General features: G+C 46.9%; 1 protein-coding gene across 4 annotated transcripts; it reads right to left on the bottom strand.

The window, feature by feature from the left end:
• Positions 1-1,028: 1,028 nt before the first annotated feature.
• NME9 (NME/NM23 family member 9) lies at positions 1,029-22,750 on the bottom strand. Of its 4 annotated transcripts, none has more exons than XM_077864989.1 (12): positions 22,601-22,750; positions 22,220-22,256; positions 17,813-17,870; positions 13,541-13,644; positions 12,303-12,374; positions 10,321-10,437; positions 8,726-8,801; positions 6,286-6,368; positions 5,901-5,993; positions 4,802-4,956; positions 3,411-3,547; positions 1,029-1,303 (listed from the first exon to the last, which is right to left on the bottom strand). In XM_077864989.1, the coding sequence occupies exons 2-12, from the start codon at positions 22,250-22,252 to the stop codon at positions 1,272-1,274; spliced, it is 960 nt and encodes a 319-aa protein (XP_077721115.1). In that variant the 5' UTR covers positions 22,253-22,256; positions 22,601-22,750; the 3' UTR covers positions 1,029-1,271. The 4 variants fall into 4 exon arrangements, with proteins under 4 accessions (XP_077721115.1, XP_077721116.1, XP_077721117.1 ...); XM_077864990.1 differs by having other exon boundaries at positions 22,643-22,750; XM_077864991.1 differs by lacking the exon at positions 10,321-10,437.
• Positions 22,751-22,994: the final 244 nt, after the last annotated feature.

The raw sequence follows: 22,994 nt of genomic DNA, 5'->3' as shown, positions 1-22,994 counted from the left end.
TCTTGGGGGAGCTAACTGCGCATTTAAAGAACTTCAAGTCTTAAGCAGAGTCTTCTAGAGAAAACGAACAAATGAAAGGAAATCGCTAACAATGCCTTGGGGAGTGAAAGAACACAACCTTTTCCTCAGAGAGGAAAAAGCAGATGCCAGGGCTTAGTGGATTCAAATAGGCCAAAGAACAAACTAGCAGGAGGGACTGGCTACCCTTGTTAATATTCACAGGGGTAGGGCATCTGGGTGACTCAGTCGGTTAAGCCTCTGCCTTCCACTGGAGTTGTGATCCTGGGGTCCAGAGATGAAGTCCTGTGTTGGGCTCCCTGCTGAGCAAGGAGCTGCTTCTCTCTCTTCCCCTGCTCCTCCCTTCCCCTCTGCTCCTCCCCCTGCTCATACTTTCTCTCTCTGTGTCAAATAAAATTAAAAAAAAAAAAAAAAAGCCATATTCACAGGGGTAGTAATAGTTAACTTTTTACTGAAAACCTCCTGTGACCCTCAAGGGCACAACCATGGAAGGGTGGCTAACCTAGGTGATTTAGCAGAAGCTGCAGGCAACTTGGCTCCACTGGGAGCTCAGATTTTAAAATTAGGCAGTGGCCAGAATCAGAAACCAAAGAGACAGGGGAAAGAAACGTCAAAATCAGATGAATCCTTGTTCCAAATGTAACTCCCAAGCATTATTTTATAAAGATGGCCTGATTCATGGAGAACCTCAGATGGCCAGTTGGGCAGCGTTGCAGGACTGCCCCTGTGACTTGGGTAGGCAACAGGAAGATTAAAGCCAGTTTCTATCTGCCTCCACATCCATATGGCTGGAAGTGTTCTATCTAATCTATTTGCACTGTTTTCAAGTTCATAATTATCAACTTGAACTCTAAACTTGTTTAATCCATAATGTCAATTTATTATATAGATAACACTGTCCTATGCAGCTCAGTATCCTCTGAGATGACACCATATCACACGAGGGTACAATAACAGATGTCCACTTATTTTTTAAAATCCAAGAGGTAGCAAAAAACAAAAACAAGCTATATGTTTTATACTGTTTAATAAGGCAGGAAAGAATATACTATTTTTTGTTTTTATCGTTCTTGAGAATTAGCCAAACCAAAAAAGTATTGATGCTGAAAAGAGTTAAGTTCCAATTCTGGAGCTTTCCTACATGTAGCGGATTCAAGCGTACTGACATTTCATCTCGTGGCCTTGTCCCTGGTCACATGCTCCAGAATTGCAGCCCAGCCTCTCAATCCATGTCCTCAGGGAAGTGACATGCCTCAGTGGGGCCCGCCGCTCCTTGCCCCAGGGCCTGTGGGACAAGAGATGTTTTGCAGGAATTCTGAAACATAGCCCTGTGCCTGTCCTCTGTCCCACTCACCATCCACAAAGAAGCAGGAAAAGGGGATCTCACTACATCACAGACTATGGAGTGAGGGGCCGGGGTGGAAAGGACAGCAGAGAAAGGTCCTACTGTATGTGTGTTCAGGACCAGGAATTAAAAATTAGGAGAATGAGGGGCACCTGGCTGGCTTGATTGATGGAGCATGCGACTTGATCTTGGGGTTGTGAGTTCAAGCCCTGTGTTGGGTGTGGAGATTACTTAAAAATAAAACCTTTTTTAAAAAATCAGGAGAGTAATTTGTTGAGGACTCAATATGTGCCAGGCCCCAGGCTAAGAACTTTAATATCCTTTGTCAGCTTCCATCTTCACAGCAGCCCTTGTGAGGAAGATCACTATTGTGGAGATATTATTATGGAGCTAATAATGGGTCTGTCATTATCTCCATTTCACAGATATGGGGCCCAGAAAGGTAAGTAACTTTCCGAGGCTATTCAGCTGGTGAATAGTGAAGCCAGGATTCAAACCCAGAATGGTCTTGTCTGCAGTGCCCTTGACCAGTGACCCTTAGCAGAGAAAGTGATGGTAAGTTGGAAGCACACTGTGCTCCTGACAAAACTGAGGAGGCATGACACATCAAACAAATGAGGGGAACATAGCGCCCCAGCAAGTCTGCTGCAGAATCATGCTCTCAAGAGGCTGGCATTTATTCCTGGGATGTGTCTGGGCTCAGACCCCCCGCCCCCCAGGAATTGTCCCCTTTGCTCATTATCACCTGGGGCCCAAAAGCTAGGCTTGTGATCTCCCAACACTCTCTGCAATAGCTCCAATGAGTATTTCCCAGCCAGGCCACTATCCTCCCTCCCCAGACTTGGCCCTCAGTTATACTACTTTTCCAATCCTCCCCTAAAAGGATGAAGATGTGCCATGACCCTGGACACAATGAAATGCATGATGGGCTGTCTCTGAGGGTGGGTCCGTAGAGGAAAGCTGGCCCTAGTGGTGCCACTGTCACCAGAGTGAGATTTCCTCCCAGCAGGTGATCAGCTTTAAAGAACCACAGCTTGCATTTGCATGTGTCAACCTGGGTCTCTGTGATCCATATAAAGCTACACTTCCCATGATCTCTCCACTCTATATCTCACCCCACCCGGCTTGTCCCTCAGCTGGCAGGAGGCAGCCACAAAAATTCAATGAGGGCCAGCAGGGTCCAGCTCCCGTCCCATCTTCTGTTGCCCTCAGACCACCTACTCTTACTTGGCTGGATTCAGATCTTGAGACTGTGAACATATGAAACATTTACATAAATATGTTGGCTAAAACCCAAACATTTGTGCACGAGTATGTTATTACCATTTCAGATCTGTGTGGAGCGTTCTCCCAGGAATTCCACCCTCACATGCTTTGCTTTTTCCAGGATCCTCACCCCCTGGCCCCTTCCTCCTCACCTCAGGCTCAAACTGCAGATAGCCAATTCAGTTGCAGGAACATCATGGGCCAGTCCTAGTTCTACGTGTGGAGTAGGGTAAGTCACGTGCACTCTGAACCCCTTGGATTTCTTTCTCACCCAGATTTGGAGATAGAGATGACCTGGCAAACTTTTCCCAAAATGTGGGGGCTGAGGGATAGAAGAGTCACAGCAGGCTCCGGGGCCTTTTGTATAAAACTCCAGGGCCAGCAACCCCACTAAGGGCCTAGTGTGGGGTGTGTGGAAGCACAGAGGAAGTGAGGTAGTGACATCTAGCGTCTAGCTGACTTTGAAGCAAGATTCTAGAAAGCTAGTTACATTTTCCCAGTGGTTTCCACAAGAAAACGCAAAGTAACTTTGCAATGGAAATATGACTCCAAAGTAAGAATGCAGGAAATAAAAAAATATATATTAAAAAGCAAGATCATTACTCTGGGAAAGCACAGAACAGATCGGATTGCTACCAGTTATGTAATGGCCCCTCTTTTTCAAATAAGACCTTCCTTACTAGATTGAAGACTTAGTTACCACATAGTTATTATCAGCGCCCCCCCCCAAAAAAAAACCCCTGCAGATTTAATAAAGGCCAAAACTGCCTTGATGACTTACCCAGAGAAGCTTCTGGAACTTCGTCTGAAAACTTAAAAGTGGGAAAGAGCAATGCCAGTTCTCTGCTGGCGTCACCTCTGTCCTGGCTTCCGTGGACTGCGTTAAAGGGCATTTCTGTGCCGAACTGAGCGCGGAGACTGGGAACATTGGCAAAATGCACAACAAACAATTGTTTCATTTGAAAAGAAACGTTTTGCTCTCTGGCAACCTCTGGCAACATGGTCACCAGCAACCAGCTAGCACTGGCGTTTCTGTGAAACGGCTTTCTCTCCATCGGAAATGCCGAGAACAACAACAGGATAGTAGCTGACATCTATTCCATCATGATGGTATTCTGGGCAGGTTGCCGGGTACTTCACATACACGATTCTCCATTTAAACATGTTTGAGTCATGGTGTAAGCTTGGGAGCTGCCATTTTGTTGATGTCACTACCAGGGACTAGCACCCTGCCAAGAGCTCGATATAGGTGTGCATACTTAATTCTTCAATAACCCTATAAGATAATACTAATACTGCTAGGGCTTCCTTTGTGTCAAGCACTGTTCCAAGTGCTTCACATACATGTATCCTCACACATATATATACACACATACATACATATGCTCATTTAATCATCACATCAATGTCTGAAGCATTGTAGTACCTATTCTTCAAATGAAGAAATTGAAGCCCAGAGGGATTCATGGATGGCCCATGGAAGTGCTCTTAACATTCTGTGGCCTCCCATGATAGATGTCATAACCCCATTTTACAGATGAGAGAATTGAGGCTCAGAGAAAGGACTTGCCAGAGTATGTGGTAGCCTAGGATCTGAACCCTGGGCTGTCTTAGTAGTCCTCACATATGAATGTTCTGGCCCCCTAAACTGCAAGGTACAACTGCAGTTACTTAGTCCCCAGCTCATTTCTTTTCTATTGGCTGGGGCGCTCTCAGCTTCAAAGGCAAGACACAATGGATTTGGCATTGGCGATGCCAGGCTAAATACAGGACCAAGGCAGCCTAGTCCAGAGTGTAGAACTGGGTGCTCAGACTCTAGGTGGTGTCAGGACACCCTGAGTGGGAAGAGGGTGGAGAGGGTTGAGTCTACAATGCAGATCTCTAGGCCCTGCCCAGAGTCTCTGACTTGGCAGGCTTTAGTGGGGCCCGGCAATCTGTATTTCCTGGATGAATATTGCATGAGTTTCTGGGACCACACTGCAGAACCCTCTAGCTGTAGGACTGGATCAGAGGGTGAAGATATCAGGGTCTCCTCAAATAGATAACAAAGAGGCCAGGGTCTGTCCCAATATACATAAAGGGGGGATTCAGGGCTGAATATAGAGCAGGGCTCTCGGCTTCCTTGGATGCAAGTTTTATGATAAATGAAAAGACCACAGCTGGTGACATCACCTGTCAGGCTGCTCCCTCCTTGCCACATCAGGGTCACAGGGCCCCATGAGCATTCTCCAGGCAGTGATCACGTCCTCAGTGCCCTCAGACCTGGTGAGGATCAGGAGGTGGCTCGGTCCACTGCACATGTGATGTACCAGCTTCTCAAATGCCTCCTAGTACAGGGAGAGGTAACTGACCCAGGGTAGGGGTCCTGGGGCCTATAGTGAATCAGTGGGCCTATCCCACCCACAGGAAGGGAGAGGGTCAGTGAGCAGCCTTGCCACCAGCCAGCATACCCATGAAGGGCCCAGGGAGGGGTGGTGGTGATGACCAGCCACACCCAGAGAACCCAGATAAAGGCTAAGGCAGGAAAATGAAACTTTGGGTTGAATGAGAGATTATAACAAGTTAAATAGGGATGTGTATGGAAATCATATGGATGCTGGATAACCATGGGGTGGGATTAGCTAAGACTTATTTTTTGCAATGCCTCACAACCTTTCCTGCTGCTTCAAGTAGCAATACTCTGGTTTTCCTTTGGGGAGCAACCCTTCCCATTTCACTTGGCCTAGTCTGGCTGACAACCAGATGCCTCTCCACCCCCTCCACCTCCACCAAACACACACACCTCACCTGAGAGGTGGGGCTACGACCAAGCTAGGTCAACTAGGCCTCCATCCCAAGGAGGAGAGTCAGAAGCAAGTGGAAAGTAGTTGAATCTGAGTTGTCCAACAGCAGTACCTAAAGCGACTGTCCATGGGATTCTGCTCCTAAGATTCCTACAACTGCCCTGGTTCTTCTTCTCCCCAACACCTTCTTGTTCAACTGCTTCAACTCTCTTCTTCAGTTCTAGGAATTATGGGGTATCCTTCCAATGAATCCCTTATGTCATTGCTTAACTTAGAATCAAAATCTCTTCCTTGCAGCCAAAGAACTTTTACCTGATACAGACTATAATCACCATTCTGAGAGCAAATTCATGGCCTTATTGCTGTTCATATTCTCGTTTTTCCTAGTAATCTATTTTCTCCCAAATTAACATCAATCTATAAACATAATGTTGGAGAAAGAGAAAGAAATGAGAGTGTGTTGGATGTGTGGAAGCAGATGAGCTGACCTCTCCAGCTCTGTGCTGATAGAAAAGTCGCATTTCTGCCTCTGTCATGGTTCTCTCTTCATTTGTTAAAATGTCAAAACCGGCTTCGTGGATCTGTAAAATATGCATATATTGTGAAAGGGTAAATCAAGCCCAAATTCACATTTAAATGTGCTGAACAGTAAAAGATAATGGGAAGGGTAACATTAAAAGCAGCCAAGACCCTCATCCTCATTATATCTGTCCCAAATGGATTGAAAATGTTTAATTTACTTCAGTGGAATTTTGGTTGAAGCTCCTCAGAAGCCTCCTTTTCCCACTAGCACACTGTTGTTCGATGCCCCGCCCCTGCTTTTCCACCGGAGGAGACGGGGGCAGTCTGTCAGGGAAGCGTCATCCCTCTTACCTTCATAATAATCTCATCCGTCTTTCCATGGGCCACTGCATCTGGCTTAATGATGGCCAAGGTGCAGGTCTTCCCTGATGAAGCTGCAATAAGCAGAGGGTGGTGCTGTCAGACGCTGGGCTCACGACACCCATCTCTGAGGCTCTCAGGGGGCCAACCACAGGGGCCATGCAGCCTCTGCACACAGCTCCTGGGGCTCCCCCCGCTGCGCACTTGGACTCTAGTGGAGGCACAGGTCAGGCTGCAGACCTCAACCTCAACCTGGCTACAAGGGACAGAGACATGCCAGGGACTTGAGCCTGGGAGAAAAGGGGTGGGGTTGGGCGTGGGCAGGGAGGAGATCAGAGACTACTGAGGAGCAGAACCCCAGCAACAAATAAAAGAGTTGGCTTGGAGTGGGGGAGAGCTGGAGCAGAGGCAACATGGGCCTGGCCTCTCTTGTGCCTTCTGGTCACCTCTCATGATTCTGAGCCTCTCACTGCTGTCCACTGTCTTCTCTCACTCTGCTGGCTCCTTCACTAAGGCTTCTTTTGAACTTTTCTGGCCTATGGGGAGTTATGATGGCCCCAGGCCCTGAGTCTGTCTGACTTTTCAGCACCAGAACATTCTAACAAACTGCAGCTACCATCTTCTCTATCTCCACAAATTCTCCTGAAAGAAGACCAGACTGGCCAGCTCATTGTTTGGAACCAACATAGCAGTCATAGCTCCCTGACCAGTGTCCTGATCAGTGTTCATAAGTCCAGTCAGCTGTGGCCATGAGAGAAGTGGCACATGATTATAGTCTCTGTTCAGGCCTGCAGAAGCTGTGGGGGCCTGGTGTTCAGTCCATAAGCCCCTCCCTACTATACTCCTGCTTGTATGAACTTGGCCTTGGTGAGCTACCTATATTCTCCACAGACTCTGTATCCCGCATAGCCTCTTTTCTGTTCTCAACCTTTGTATCAGTTGTGTGGTAAAGAAACATGATAAAATCTGCATTTGAGGACAGCTTCTTACTCTGGAAATCTCCAAAACATGTACTGCAAAAATGTGAATCATTTTAAGCAATAAATCTATTCATTTTTCTGTATTATTTCTAACGTCCCATGAACACATAGTCTTTAAGGGACTCTTACAATGTATAAGGGACTCCTTATACATTGACCCATTAATGAGATCCCCTAGAGGTGCAGGGTAGGAGAGAAGAGGCCAGATCAGGGCCCAGAGAATTCCAGCTTGAAAAGGGAGCAAACAAGTAAAGGCCAATGAAGGGGAGGCTGCAGAGAGGCCAGAGAGGTAGAAGGAAAATGAGAAAGGTCATGATATCTCAGAAACGAAAAGAGATGAGGCTTTGGAGAAAGAAGACACCATCGACATCATCCAAGTCCTCAGAGGCTATAGGATATGACCAGACACCGTTTGTTGGCTTGGCACCATGATGGTCAGTGGTGCCCCCATGAGCACCAGGGAGGAGCAGACACAGAGGCCAGACTGAAGCAGGTCAGGCGGGAGCCGAAGGTGAGGGGTTGGCCCAAGGACTGTGGACGCTCAGGAAGCTCAGGCATGGAGGGGAGGAAGGCTAAGGGCAAGAATAGGCTATTGCGTTATTTTCTAGGTGAAGAGACTTGATTTGAGAGGAGATAATGAAGGAGGGAAGAGGAGATCATCCAAAAAAGGAGCTAACAAATGTTTCCTGCAGAAGCCAAAACACTGATATTTTTTCACTCTTGAAAAAAAATATTTTTTTGCTCTCCTGAACTGCACCTCTTGCCTTGTTAGAATCCAACTCAAACAGTCCTCATTATCCACACACGAATAAATAGCTTTTTTGCTTCACACAATAATAAACATCATCCTCCTCTTTCCAACTGGCATCCTGAACTGAATGCTGGTGTTCCCTGGAGTCTCCGTTACTGTCATGAGCCACCTTCCCAGCAATGGCCCTTTGAACTTCTGGCTTTCCCTACTGTCAGGTCAAGGTGTTCTTCCATTAGTAAAGGTTCAGGAAGAACTGAGATGCCCAGGAGTATAAAATCGGTGACTTGATACTTGGTGCAGGGCCGTGGGGTAGGAAGGTGTTCAGCAGCACAGCTGACTTTTGGGCCCTTCAGAAACAAGGCGCAAAAAAGAAATGAGCTCTTTAGCTCAAATGAAGACTAAGGAAGCACCAGCATCATTACTTGAAATTCCGCCTTCCTTTTTATTAAGTGGGGCTTTTCCCGATGTGGGGTAATTGCCTTGAAAGTCCTATTTGTCATACTTGAGCATGATCAGAAAGCTGTGAAAGGTATCTACGATGCCAAGAAAGGGCAGAAGGGAGACTTGACACAAAATGTGTGAAGTCAAGTGATTGGAATTGAAATGTTTCATGGTTCATCTTCCCACGGTTCAGATTGCCCAAAACACTGCTTACTCACATGCTTTGCCTTTTCGTCTTGCTTAGTGGTTCTCTACTCACCCATGTCTTCATCTTCACCATTGTCTTCATCATGGGAGAGGCATCCATCTTCATCAGACAGAGCCTCGTCTCTAATCTAGTACAAATTAGTCATGAACAAAAAGTAGTTAGCTAATTAAATTTACCACAAAGACCTTCCAAAACTGACAGAAGCCAAGAAAAAAAAAAAAAAAAAAAGCATAGACCCAACATGCAGAGCCAAAAAGAAGGCAGTCAAGATCATCAGCCTTGGAAACTTTACAAGACCCTTTTTAGTAGCTGGATGACGGTGGGGGTGAGGGTGTTTGAAGACCAGGAAATCCATGCTGACTTTAAGGTTTAGGTGCTGTTCGATTTCCACAAGCATCAAGTAGACAAGGTGAAATAGGGAGTTGGCCAGAAGACAAAGGAAGAACTGACATACAAGGAGATACTAGCACCTGGCTCCCCACCCCCACCTCCCATACAGGGAAGTGGTGAAGACAGACAGCATCTCCCCCTGCAGGGGGCACAAGCATATGTGATCTTTGGGGAAAAAAAAATAGGATTGATTCTAATCCATTCTATAAACACAGGGCTTTGCTATTTGGAATTGAATATGAAAACTTAAACAACGAACACTAAACAACGTTAAGGCTCACTGGACGGAAGCTCAAAGCACCAGGAAATGCCTCTCTCTTTATCTGAGGTGGTGTCAGTTTCAATGGCAGCCAAGTTTTTGTGAAAAATTTATAGTCTGTGTTGTCATGGAAGTAATTTATCAAAATCACAAGCTATGTTGATCTTATTTCTCGTACAGAACTTAATTTCTAAATTAAATGAACCCTCAGGGATCACAAAACTTTCAGGAATGGGAGGTGAGGGCAGGTCACCAGGAGAGAGCTCACCCTGAGGCTGACTTCTCCTACCAACTACTTGACTCCATAACTTTATTTTCATTTTTGAACTCATATTATCAGGATTCCAGAAACCCCTGTTAAGAATCGAAGTGGGGGCAGGGTGCCTGGGCGGCTCAGTGCCCTAAGCATCTGCCTTCAGCTCAGGTCATGATCCCAAGGTCTGGGGATCGAGCCCCACGCCAGGTTCCCTGTTGAGCAGGGAGCCTGCTTCTCCCCTCCCTCTCCCTCGCCCTTCCCCCTGCTTGTGCTCTGTCACTCTTTCTCTAATAAATAAATAAAATCTTAAGAAAAAAGAAGTGGGGGATGAACGGGAAATGGATAAAAGAAGTTTTTTTTATATATTTATTTACTTATTCATGAGAGACACAGAGAGAGAGGCAGAGACACAGGCAGAGGGAGAAGCAGACTCCCTGGAGGGAGCCCGATGTGGGACTCGATCCCAGGACCCCAGAATCACACCCTGAGCCAAAGGCAGCCACTCAACCACCGAGCCACTCAGGCATCCCTGGGTAAAAGAAGTTCAAGTGCTCTGGAGGAAGGGGGTGACTTCTTCAAAGAAGGCTTTAAAATGAACCTATGTCCTGGTAGGCACTGCCTCCCCCTGAGCCCTCAGGGACTCCCGAGTGGGCATTTAATGACACTTTCCACTGAGCACTCCGGGAAAAATTAGTGGGGTAGGGAGACACTGAGTTCGCCTCTTGCGGAAGTGCTTCTTACCACTTTCCGTTCGCAGCCTTCAGCCAGCACCTTCTTTTCAGCCTCTAGCTGCTCTCGGATGGTTTTCTGCAGCAGCGGGGCATTGGCTCCTCTAACCACTGCCACCAGCTCTCCACCCTAGAGCACGGAACACATGCCCCACTCAAACCACTTGAACTCATCTCCACAGATCTCCATCTTTCAGGAGACAGAGCTCTGCTTAGGAGTGTGCCCAAGGGCGAGGGCTCATCCACTTCTCTGCCTTCTACCCCATGCCTCGCCTTCCAAAACTTCCTTCAGGGAAACAGGGAGTTAGTTAAGGGAGGAGCCGGGCACGTGAGGTTGAGTGACCAAGCGTGGCCTATATGTGGCTCATCCATGCAACAAATATCTATGGGACGCTTACTCTGCCAAGCACCAAGACCTCAGCAAAGAGTATCAACAGTCAACGTGAAAAGCCATGGTTGTCTGCTTCTGTGAATGGGAAGTCAAGTGGGGAGAGACTTCTGTGGTTGTATCAAAGACACAATTACAATAGAATAAGATCATCACTTTAAGAGGATGCTTAGCATTCAAGGCAAGAATGGCTTCCCAGCTCCAGTGGGGTGGTCAGAGGAGACTTCACAGTGGAGGTGGTGTGTGTGGGGGTGACTGAGTCTCCTGCTTTAACCTTTTCCGCAGTCTCTGCCTATGACTCACAGAAGCTCATGGAGGGGCACCTGGGTGGCTCAGTTGGTTAAGCGTCTGCCTTCAGCTTAGGTCATGATCCTAGAGTTCCAGGATCCAGCCCCACGTCGGGCTCCATGCTCAGCAGGGAGCCTGTCTCTCCCTCTGCCCCTTACCCAGCTCATGCTCTCTCACTCACTCACTCCCTCACTCTCAAATAAATAAATAAAATCTTTAAAAAAGAAGAAGAAGAAGAAGTTCATGGAGAGTGGGCCATCCCGCATTTCCACCCACCCAGCAGAGGGTGAGAGGTGGTGAGGGAGCCTGCTGCCTCGGCACCTGTGATTCACGCCTCAATCACTAAAGGCTCAAGCGGGTGAACCCATGTGACAGCGATGGCATTTCTTCACCTCTGCTCCACCGTCACTTTGACTCCTTCCTACTTCTCCCTCCGTCCTCACCCACACTTCAGCATCTAACTTCGGTCGTCTGTCAAGAATCAACACTCAAATAATGTGTACCATCAGCTTCCAATTTGTAAGACTTGCAGTGCCAAGGGCAGGAGCTCGAAGGTTTCCAAACTGCACAACCCGGACCTGGCTGTCAGGAGACGTGGGCGGGTAGGCCTTGTTTGCCCCTGACCGTGTGAGGAGGGGGCTGCAGTCAGGGGTAGCATATCCATCAGTTGTCTTCAGAGCCTGGCAGGTGACCTAAGCTAGGAAGCCAGGTGTGAGGCGGTGGGCCCGGAGCGGCATGGGGCCAGAGCATGGATGTCACACCCAAAGACATCTAAGTGATCTTTCAAAACACTGAGCCGCTTGGCTTCCTCAATAGTCCCTTTCATTTCTGAATTCTGTAAACCTATCTTCACATCTTATGATTAAATGAAAGTGAACGCAGAGCTCGTCTACCCCATTAGAGTATGTGTGCTGAGAGCTTCCCTCTACGGAGCAGGGGATAGAAATCTCAAAACCTTGTGCTCAGATTGTGAAACGTCAGGAGTGTCCATGAGCCAGAAGGAGCATATGCATTTGAGTGACTCCTGTTCTTTCCCATGTACAGCCAGTCAGGAAGGCCGCCGAGCCCAGAGTGGCCATCAGGAGCCGTGTCACCCCGCCCTCCCCACCAGCGAGCAGTGCCACCATCCTAGGCAGGGACCCGCACGACCAGGACTTAAGTATGCCTAGCCTCATCCGAAACAACAAATGCAGTCGGGGAGAAAACAATCACGTGTTTGGAGCAGTCAACAGCCAGTCGCCCCTGGGTGACTCTCAGGGAGACGCCTCTGTCGGAACCCTGATGATCTGCAATCGTTCTGGTCCTGAAAATGTACTTACTGCATAAAACAGAAAGGTCGGCTCACACTTCCCTCGGTATTTTTCAAGGACCTCAAGATGATCTGCTTCTGCCTAAAGAAAACAAGCTGTTAGGAGAGCCCTGGGGTGCTGGGGACGCAGGGGCATGGCGCTGGGAGAACCACATGGGACAACACACACAGAGACACACACCCTCTACACACACACGTCCCCCCACATATACACATGGCACACGCATACATACCCCCCCACATACCCTCTCTCCACACACCCCATGTGTATATACTCACACATACCCCCCACACACATATCCCTCTTATATACACACTACACACACCGCCCCATACACACTCATTGACACACACTCCTCCCAGCACTCACATCCACACTGTGACTGTCCTTGCCAGATGATGCCCTGGCTGGCTCTCATGCTTTTTCGTCTAATGTCTTCTCAGCAGAATACCTCTCCTGTCAACATATTGGTGAAAACTGTTGACAGTGTGCTTTTTTGAAGGATCAAATAGGACACGAGGGCTTCTCCCCAGCCAGCCACTGCTCCGGAGCCAGGGGCCTCCACTGTCTGACACCCTCCTGCTGCCACAACCACAGAAGTGGCAGGCCCTCGGACTTCGCCTTCCGTGTCTGGTAAACCCTGGACGGGGGCAGGCATTTGCGCCACACACTCTCTCCAGAAGTGTCAGAGCTGATTCCCGGTGAAGAAAGTGCCAAGTCCTTGAGAGGTCACTGCAGGTGTATTTCCTCCTGTGTTCCGCCTGTGGCCTCTAATCCGAGCAGCCCACTGAGTGTCCCTCACAGGCTTCTCTGGGATTTGTTCTCGTTTCCATGCACCCATCCAAGTAAATATTTGCTACAAGTTCCCCACGACAGAGCAGAGCATAAAAATCTTGAAGCGCTGTGCTCTGAGAGTAAGACTTCAAAGCCTCGGTGTTCATGAGCCACAAGGAGCACACGTGTTGAGTGACATGCACCCCTTCCCTGTGCACGGGGGCAAGAGATGCCTGAGCTCAGAGGGACTGTCGGGGTGGGCGTGGGGGTAGGAATCTCTATCTCCAGAGAGACTATAAAGCATCATGTCTGATGGCCCAAAATTTCACAACCAATGCCTCTTCAATGACCTGGAAAAGGCAGCCCATGCTTCCTGTTCCTGCTTTTTTTTTTTTTTTTTCCTGTTCCTGCTTTTAAGTGTTCAATTCTTTTTGCAACGTTGTGTGACACTCTGCAGAGAAAGAGGGTCTTACCAATGCAAAATGCAGAAGGTCCAGGCCAACCTCGATCCTCATCTTCTGGAATAGGCTCACCATGGGTTTGCAGGGGCCGCACCAGCCTTGATAGACGTCGACCACTATGTGAAAGCAAGAAGCAGGACGCTCAGCGGGCACTAACACTCACCACATCAGGCAAAATTCACACCTGCCAACTCGAACACCCCTCTGGCGGACAGCTGCTTGCGGCGTTATTTATGGGTCAAGGGATTTATCATCCCGTTGGAGTAGGAGCCAGCAGGGAGACACAGCTGCCCCTCATTCTTACAAACTCAGTTGTTAGAATTCTGAACATAATGAAGTAAGTGTGATAGAAAAGTTTTCTTTTTTTTTAAAGATTGTATTTATTTATTCATGAGAGATACACAGAGAGAGGCAGAGACATAGGCAGAAGGAGAAGCAGGCTCCCTGCAGGGAGCTTGATGCGGGACTCGATCCCAGGACCCTGGGATTACACCTGAGCCCAAGGCAGACGCTCAACTGTTGAGCCACCCAGCCATCCCAGCAAAAGAATTTTCTTAACACAGATGCTTTACCTGAAGTAAATTTTTAGGCTACATTCATGGCCAGGCTGGTACAGATGGCCCTCAATACATATTTGAATTGTACTAGAACCATCTGTTCTAAAAGAAAGAGGTCACCGTAGGTGGCCTGTCAGCATAAAATCAACTCTCGGCTGCTTTGATAATAAACACAGTTTTGACATTTTCCCCTGATGGATTAAAAGCCACTTGCCTTGGGTAAAGGAGACTTTTATTTACTCTATAAAATCAACATTGTTCTGACAAGTGTACCTGATACAGACCTTGGTGGAAACTTGGCTACTTTTTTCTTTGTGGGTCCCCATCTATGGAGTGTGCCAGGACTGAGTCTAAGGGAACCCTCTCGTCTGATTGCATGAGGCCACAGGGCCTGGGAGGAAACTAAGCAAGCTAAGCCAACACTCATGTACCAGATACATACAGGATGTGCCCAGCCCAACACAGCTAGCGCGAGATTGTGGGAAGTTCAAAGAGGTGAAGTAACTAACCCAAGATACAAGAAAAAAGAAGAAAGAAAGAAACGAAAGAAAGAAAGAAAGAAAGAAAGAAAGAAAGAAAGAAAGAAAGAAAGAGAAAGAAAGAAAGAAAGAAATTAAATTCTCAAGTTTTGAATCCAGGTTTGTCTGAGTGCATGCTCTTTCAACTATTCCAGGAAAGAAGCAAGATGCATGAATTCAGGAGCACTGGTTAGTCTCAGCCAAGCAGCATAGTTTTTGGAGAGAAAGTAGGAACCAAGTTGGGTATGGGAGGGATGAGGAAGCAAGGCACAGGGGGGCAGTGGGGGTGGGAGGGAAGGAAGGGAGGAAACCACAAGATTTTGAAAAGGAAGGGAAAGACAGGCAGTGAAAGTCACGTGGGTGTGGAAAGGACTCCACCTTGGAGCCTGGCAGAGGAAAAGAACTGGTGGTGACAAGGAGAGATCATCTGATGGAAGAAGAGTCAACTAGATTCTAGACATGCTGGGTTTCCAGTTCGAACAAGAGAATCTAAGGCCAGTGGTCTCAGAGGCAACCAGACACCAGCAGGGACAGGAGACAGATTTGAGCCTCCTGTGCAGCCACATGGAGGATAAAGCTCTGAGTTTCTCTGAGGACAACAACACTAGAGGAGGCTGGGGATTTCAGTACATCATAGTAATGGGGGAGGATGGCATTTGGGTCAAGCCAGGAAAAAGTCATTGAAGACTTAGAGGTCCTATGTTTGGGCCCACCAAGGAAAGCGGGTTCACGTCCCACTGCGGAAAAAACAGGGCCTAATTAGCTACCAACCTCTCCGCAGGATTTGCACCCATAGTTCAGCTTCCCATCTCCCCTTGTTGCCCCTGGCTCTCTGAGCAGTGGGGGGGACAAAGGCATACTTCACAAGGTTATGGGGGAGAGAACAGGGCTGGAGAGGAAGTGTATCAAGCGTTTGAAAGATGCAAGACAGAGAAGACATCTGGAAGGAAAGAAATGGCAGAGAAAATGAAAAGGTGTGTGTCCACATGCCTTTGCATGTATAAATATAAGTGTAAATACACACAAGTGCATGTGTGAATCTGGATAGACTTGCACGTTTGAAGGCAGATGAAAATGAGCCAGCAGAAGGCAAGACTTCCAAGATGGTGGTTGACTTTGGAAGCAAATTTCCACTGGTTCTAGAAAGAATGAAGAGCCTGTCTTCCCGGAGACTGCTCAATAAAGGGAGGATGAGCCCCTGCTGCCTCCAGCCAACACAATTCCCTGGCACTGCTTAGAGCAGGGCTGACAGTGTCCATACCCAGCAGATGTCAGCTGTGATCTCATAGGGTGCCTGGGACATGGCAAATTCTCAAAAAAATTGATGAGGTGGTAGTTTTCTTACTACTGTTAAAGAAATAGAAGTAATAGTTGTTTCACCCTAGAGACATGTTCTAGTTGAACGGACAAGACATGCAGACAAAATAGTTGAGACCTGGCACCATCAAAAAAGCTGTGTAATCCCTCAAGTAGTAGAATGTGGCAAGACTCACACCCACACTGCTGGATCAATACAACCAGCATTTATTTAGCACCCACTCTGCCCCAGGCCTGGGCAAGTCTGCTAGAGATAGAGACGAAAAAGACAATACCCCTGTGTTTAGAGGGAAAACCATGAGCGCTCCTCCAGACCGGGGCCACACCAAGCTGGTGTGGGTTAGGGGAGAGGCGTGAGGGAATAAAGACCCCCCTCCCCTCGCAAATGGCCAGGTGACTCCACGGGGAAGTGACCATGCAGAGATTCTGGGAAGATTGGGAAGATGTCATACAAGGAGACTGCTCCTCTGGAGCTGGGCCTGGGAATGAAGGAGATATCTCCAGCTTATGATGGGGTCATGATATTTCAGGGAGCAGGGACAACATGGATAAAAGTGAGCAAATGTGGAAACCTGTGGCATGTTCAGGAAACAGATTGGAGCTCAGGACATATCTCAGGGAATAGTGGGTGACAGGGCTAGAAAGACAAACTGAGTCATGAGAGACGAAAGGGGTAGGGGCCTTGAAAGCTGCAGTCACTGGGTGCAGGTGATGCTGGGGAAAGAGGAGCAGATACAAGCTGGCTCGGCAGGTGTGTTTATAGGGAGAAGAACTGAGCGGATGCAGAGGGAGAAGGGGAGCCCAGAGACAATGCACAGTGAGTGAAGGAGAGAGAGAACAGTAGGGGCAGGTGTGGTAGGCAGCCTCTAAGATGCCGGGGACTCCTGCCTCCTGGGCTGTGTGCCTTTGTGTGACCCCTGGCCCTTGAATGCAGCCTGGACCTAGTGACTGGCTTCTAACAAATCGAGTAGGCCAAAGCGATCGGATGTCACTTTTGAGACTCAGTTACATCAAGACTTTGACTTGCATGTCTCTCCCTCCCCCTCTGCCGCTTCCTCTGGGGGAAGAAAGTTACTGTGTTGTAAGCAGCCTTGCGGAGACGCTGATAGCAAGGACTTGATGTCTCTGGCCAGTAGCCAGCAGGACCCTGGGTCCTGCCAACGGCCACATGAATGAAGTTGGAAATGACCTAAGATCTGTCAGAGCCGCATGAGCAAGTTTAGAAGCAAACTGGACTTCAGTTGAGCTTTGACGTTCCCTGTCTTACTCCTTAACTGCAGCCTGGTGAGAGACCCCAAACCAGAGACACCCCAAACCAGAGGCTAAGCAACACCTGGATTCCAGACCCACAGAAACAGTGGGATGATAAATGTTCAGTTTTTTTAAACTACTACGATTTGGGGTAAATTGTTGCAATAGGTAACAGATAACATACAAGAGAAGAGGGACGAGGAGGCCCACAAGGGACAGGGGCTCTGCTGTATCCGAATGACCACGCAGTCTCCGGTTCCAGCCCCTTGGCACGCCTGGCTCTCCTTCCAGCCTCGGAGTTCCACAAGATCCCCATATCCCTTCCAACATATTCCCCTTTGTGCCTCAGGTAGTCAGAGGTTTTCACTCCTTCCCACTAAAACAACCCTTGGGTCCGACAGTCGGCTCCGTAACAAGGGAACCCTGTTACCTACCAGTACTGACTGCTTTCCTGAACTGAACTTACTACAGACGTGCACGTCAGATATATATACACACACACAAAGAAATTACCTGGTTCTTCATTTAATGAAATTCAAGATTATAGGAAAATGGTGCTCATTGCAGCTTTTCTCTTCATGGTTCAAGATGCCATTTAGCAATTTTGAAAAGGATGGATCTAAAAAATTATCTTAAATTACCAGTTAGTCCTTTGGAACTGAGCATTTCCTCCCAAAGCTCCTGGGTGCTGATGTTAACCTAACATCAAAGAACAAAGGGCAAGGATGGGGAAATGATGTAATGCATTTGCTCCAGATACCTACCTACCTCTTGCTACCCCTGTTCCCTCCTTCCCTCCCCCCTCCCTCCCTCCCTCCCTCCCTTGCTCCCTCTCTCCCTCTCTTCCCCCTCCTCCCTCTCTCCCTCCCTTCCTCCCTCTCTGAAATAGGTACAAATACAGCTCAAGCTGTCTTTTCTTCCCAGTCTGCCTTTCTCTTCCTGTCTCTTCTGCCTCCATCCCCAGGAATAACCACTAACCTAAGAAAATCTCAGTCATTTTTTAAAAATAATTTTATCTTGTTGCTTGTCCAAAAAACAATATATAAAGTTGTTTTGTATCCATAAAATGTACATAAATGATATCATACTATAGAGATCTTTTTGCAATTTTTGTTCTCACTCAAATCGAGTTTTGACATTTATCTAGATTCATATACAGAGAGGCATTCATTCATTTTTTTTCTTTTGGTCTTTTTACATATTCTGGAGATATAATTTATGTATAGTGAAAAACACAAAACTAAAGCATTACAGTTCGCCAAGTTCTGGCAAATGCATATACCCAGGTCATCACAGTCCTATCACAACACAGAACTTTCCCATCATCCCTGAAAGTTCCTCTGTCTTCTCCTAGTCACACCTGCTCCTCACCCCAGGTGAACACTGATCCACCTATTGTCACACAATAAATGTGTCTATTCTTAATCTGTCTATAAATGGAATAGCGCAGCATATATAACTTTTTTGAGAAGTGCCCATTAATCTTTCCATTTTCTTTATTGGATTGTTGGCCTTTTTATTATTAGATTGTAGAGTTTATATATATCACAAAGATGCTCTCCTATTTTCTTCCAGAATCTTTCTTTATAACTTAAGCTTTTACTTTTAAGTCTGTGAGCCATCTAAAATTAATTTTTGTCTATATTATGAAGGAGGGATTGAGGTTAGTATTATTTCCATGTAGAGGTACAGATGTTTCTGCAAAACTTCTTGAAAAGATTTTTTTCCTCATTAAATTGTTTGGGCACCTTTGTTGAAAACCAGTTGCGTAAATAAGCATGGGTTTATTTTGGACCCTATTCTGTTTCATTGACCTATCTACTATTCTTTCGCTGACACCACATTCTTTTGGTTACTGTAATTTTATATTAAGTCTTGGAGTCAGGCAGGATAGGCTTCCATATTTGTTCTTCTTTTTCAGAATTGTTTGGCTATTCGTGATCCTTTAAATCTCCATATGTAGTTTAAAACCAGCTTGCCAATTTCTACAAAAACTCCTGCAGAGATTTTAATTGGGATTGCATTGAATCTATGGATCAATTTGGAAAAAAATGGAATCTTCACAACATTGAGTCTTCCAGTCCATGAACACCATGTTTCTTATCACTTATTCAATCTTCCTTAATTTTTAAAGCAATGTTTTATGCTTTTTGGTGTATAAGTTTTCCACATCTTTTGTTACTTATATCCAAACATCTACACCAGAAATAATAGTTGAATTTATTGCTATTTCTTCACATTTTTCTCTTACCTCTGAAGTATTCTGGTTTCCATCATAAATGAAATTTAAGGAGAAATACATGTAATACATAGTACATTACTAATAGTGTACATTTTTGCATAGTGTTTTTATTTTGAAACAATTTCAAACTTATAGAATATTTGCAAGTACAGTATAAAGAACTTCTTGAATTATTTGAAATCATTTAAATTATTAAATAACCTGAATTATTTTGAAGTTGTTTGAATTTAAATTACCAACCTGATATTCCATTATCTCTGAATATATTATCCTACATAACCATAATGCAACCATCAAAGTCAGGAAAAACACTAATGCATTATTACTAGGCCACCTTCAGATCCTGTTCAGCTTTTACCATCATCCCAATAATGTCCTGGATAGCAAAGGATCTTGCCAGAATCAGTACTGGATTAGTCTCTTTCAGTCTGGAATAGTTCTTCAGTCTTTCCTTGATTTTCATGACCTTGGGGTCACTTTTGAAGACTATGGGAGGGTTATTTTGTGGAATGTCCCTCAGTTTGGGTATGTTTGATGTTTCCTGATTAGATTCAGGCTGTGCATCATTGGGTTGGTTGGAACTGGGTTGGCTGGAATATCAGAGAAGCAGAAGAGTGTTCTCTCATTGCAGCCTATCAGGTGACATGCAATTTTGATCTGCTCCTTATTGTTGATGTTCACTTTGATCACTTGATTAAGGTGGTCTGCATTATGAAATTATTCTCTTTCCTTTTGTAATTAGTAAGTTTTGGTGAAGCTAGCTTAAAACTATAAAAAATCAGGGGCTCCTGGGTGGCTCAGTGGTTGAGCATCTGCCTTCGGCTCAGGGTGTGATCCTGGGGTCCTAGAATCGAGTCCCACATTGGGCTCCCTCTATGGAGCCTGCTTCTCCCTCTGCCTGTGTCTCTGCCTTTCTCTTTCTGTGTCTCTCGTGAATAAATAAATAAAATCTTTTTAAAAAATCTATAAAAATCAAAAGACCATGGCAATTATCACTCACTCTTAATATGGATATCCTAAGGTCTTTATCCCTTTATTTTTTTTTAAGATTTTATTTATTTATTCATGAGAGACACACAGAGAGAGAGAGAGAGAGAGAGAGAGGCAGAGGCACAGGCAGAGGGAGAAGCAGACTCCACTCAGGGAGCCTGACATGAGATTCGATCCCAAGTCTACAGGATCAGGCCCTGGGCTAAAGGTAGCGCTAAACCGCTGAGCACCCGGGCTGCCCTTTATTCCTTTAAAGGGGCTGGAAACATATAACATCTGCAAATCTTCTACTAAAGATTCATCTTTCTAAAGAAATCATATCTCCATACATTTTTTCCCTACGGAAAAAAAAAAAAAGTCTTCTGGGTGCTTTGAGTGCTCTAAGAAATTTGGACTAAAGTCAGTTTGGGCTCACAACCATAGTCCTGAAGAAGGTGACGGAGGCTTCAGAAGAGTCCCTGCCCCCACCCTCTCTCATGAGTCGCTTCCAGTGGCTCAGCTGCAGCAACTCTGTGGTACCCCGCTGTCATAGAAGAAGCCACACCAGCAGCAGGACCAGGACTCTGAACATTTGAAGAACGGAGCAGGAGCAGAAGAGTATGGGAAGTGTCTTGATGTCACTAAGCCCTACATTTGGTAGGGAATGAGTGGACAATGTGTGGCACATTCTGGCCAGACTGTCTCTTGACATCCTGTGATTTCTGTCTCGGTCATAGAAGGAGCCCTAAATAGTCTTACTCAAAGACAGGACAGGGATCCTGGGCTGGAAAACCCTAGAGCACTTCTTTCAAGGAGCTGACCCGGTAGACTTGTGTAAGGCAATGCTTACACAGATGTCTCCAAGCGCACCCACTCACTCTCCTCCTCAAGAAGTGGGAATACTTACTTGGAGTATCACATTGAATTCAGAGCTCTGGGGAATAACATTTTTTTTTTGAAATCACCAAAAAATATTATACCCAAAGGGGATACAGGGCATAGATGGATGAAAAGATAATTGTATGGGACAAAAATCTTAGAGCCACCACAGAGAGCAATCAGTCCAGCCTTGAAATGCCTAAAGGGGTCTTGTCACAACAACTGCAGGCTATGTATCATCCTTCCTGTTTACAGAAAGGATATGGAGTCTTAGAGAGGCTGAGGAAATCATTCACAAAGCAGTAAATGGTAGGCCCAGGTGCTCAGAACTTATTTACAGACAGCATGTAGACATGTGAAAAGTTTCGTAACTCTGGATCACTAAAGCATCAGTGCTGGAAGGCCCCGAGGAACGGCTCACTCATTCAGGGAGGCTATGTGATTTATTTCAACTCTCAGAGTGACTAGAAGAGTCAGAACTATGTCAGATCTTCAGACTTTCAATGCAAAGCTCTTCCCACCCTCTCCTAGTACATGCTATCCTTACCGTGACATTGCTTTCTCCCTTTTTAAATCATTAGGCTTCAGAAATTCACATGGAAAGTGCTCATGCCCCAGAGGACAGAGTCATTTGTTCCAGGTACAGATGAGGTACTCTATACGATGAATGGGTGGCACATAAAACATCAAAACATAAACACTATAAGCCTAAAGGAGCTTACACCCAATTTTATGTTTGCTTATATTTAAGGGCACAAAAAAAAAGTTGTCACTAGGGAGTCGAGATAAGTTTGTTGGAGTTTTTTGCCCCCTCTCTAAGATGGAAGGGTACAATATTCAAGTTTGAGAACACGGTCACTGTACTGCTGGCAACTAATATCACTTTTATAGATTTCTTTCCACTCCTCAACCCCTACCCCCAACCAAGGGCTGGAAGCAAGCGCCCCGGAAGGCTTACCTGCAGGGCTATTTCCTTCTTCTTGCTGCCCATGGCTCTGCAAAAGAAGACAGAAGCTCTGTTACTTCGGGCTCTGGCTAGCAGCAGCCTGGGGACAACCGCTGCGAAGACCAGCAAACCCAGAGCCTCCTGCAGACAAAGCCTCCGTCCCTTTAAGGTAACTGTAAGTGACAGCAAAGCAATGCCCTGGTGCGAAATGAACACCCCCCCCGGGGGGGGGGAGCGGAGCCTGCAGCCCTCAGGGTCGTGGCTCGCCAGCTAGTTTTCTGCAAAGCCCCTTCCCAGGATGGGGGGGCGGGGGCGGCGAGGCAGCCCTTCAGGCATCGGAGCGCTTGCCGAGGAATTCGGGAGGAAGAGGCCCCCGAACCCTGTTATCCCTACTGTTGCAATATAGTCCTGGGAAACTGAGCCACCGCGAAGGACCTCTCGACGGGTACGCGGTCCTCGAAGTGCAGAGTTCCCAGCTGGTCTGCAGCGACCCGGCCACAGTCGCGGGGGCAGCTCAGCGCGGCCCGAGTCGCCCGGGTAACAAGCCACGCCCCCCGGGCCCCACAGAAAGGCGGAGGGAGGCCGGCCCCCTCGGGATCCGAAGTGGCCCCAGGGACGCTCTCATTGGCTGATGCGGTGTCAGCGTCGGGGGGTTTGGCCTCACCCAGCAGAGACCCTGTGCGCTCAGGGGCTGCACAGTCGCGTCCCCGGAGGCCTGCATACCTGCTGCCCAGCAGAGCAGCTGTGCAGCCTCTCTATTGTTACTTACTGCCACGCAGGGGCGGCT

This window comes from Canis aureus, chromosome 22, assembly GCF_053574225.1.
Source record: "Canis aureus isolate CA01 chromosome 22, VMU_Caureus_v.1.0, whole genome shotgun sequence".
Lineage (NCBI taxonomy): Eukaryota > Metazoa > Chordata > Mammalia > Carnivora > Canidae > Canis > Canis aureus.
Note: the sequence above shows the minus strand (reverse complement) of the source record. Positions and strands in the feature narration are given on the sequence as shown.

What these genes read in the sequence shown, in the direction of transcription:
- NME9 (XM_077864989.1), bottom strand. Translation starts at nt 22,252, where the DNA reads ATGGGCAGCAAGAAGAAGGAAATAGCCCTGCAG. An exon ending in CAGTTCCAAAGGACTAACTG is followed by an intron (nt 13,645 to 17,812) that starts GTAATTTAAGAT and finishes GCTTTCACATAG; the next exon opens with TGGTCGACGTCTATCAAGGC. An exon ending in AGGAGGGAGCAGCCTGACAG is followed by an intron (nt 3,548 to 4,801) that starts GTGATGTCACCA and finishes CAATGTTCCCAG; the next exon opens with TCTCCGCGCTCAGTTCGGCA.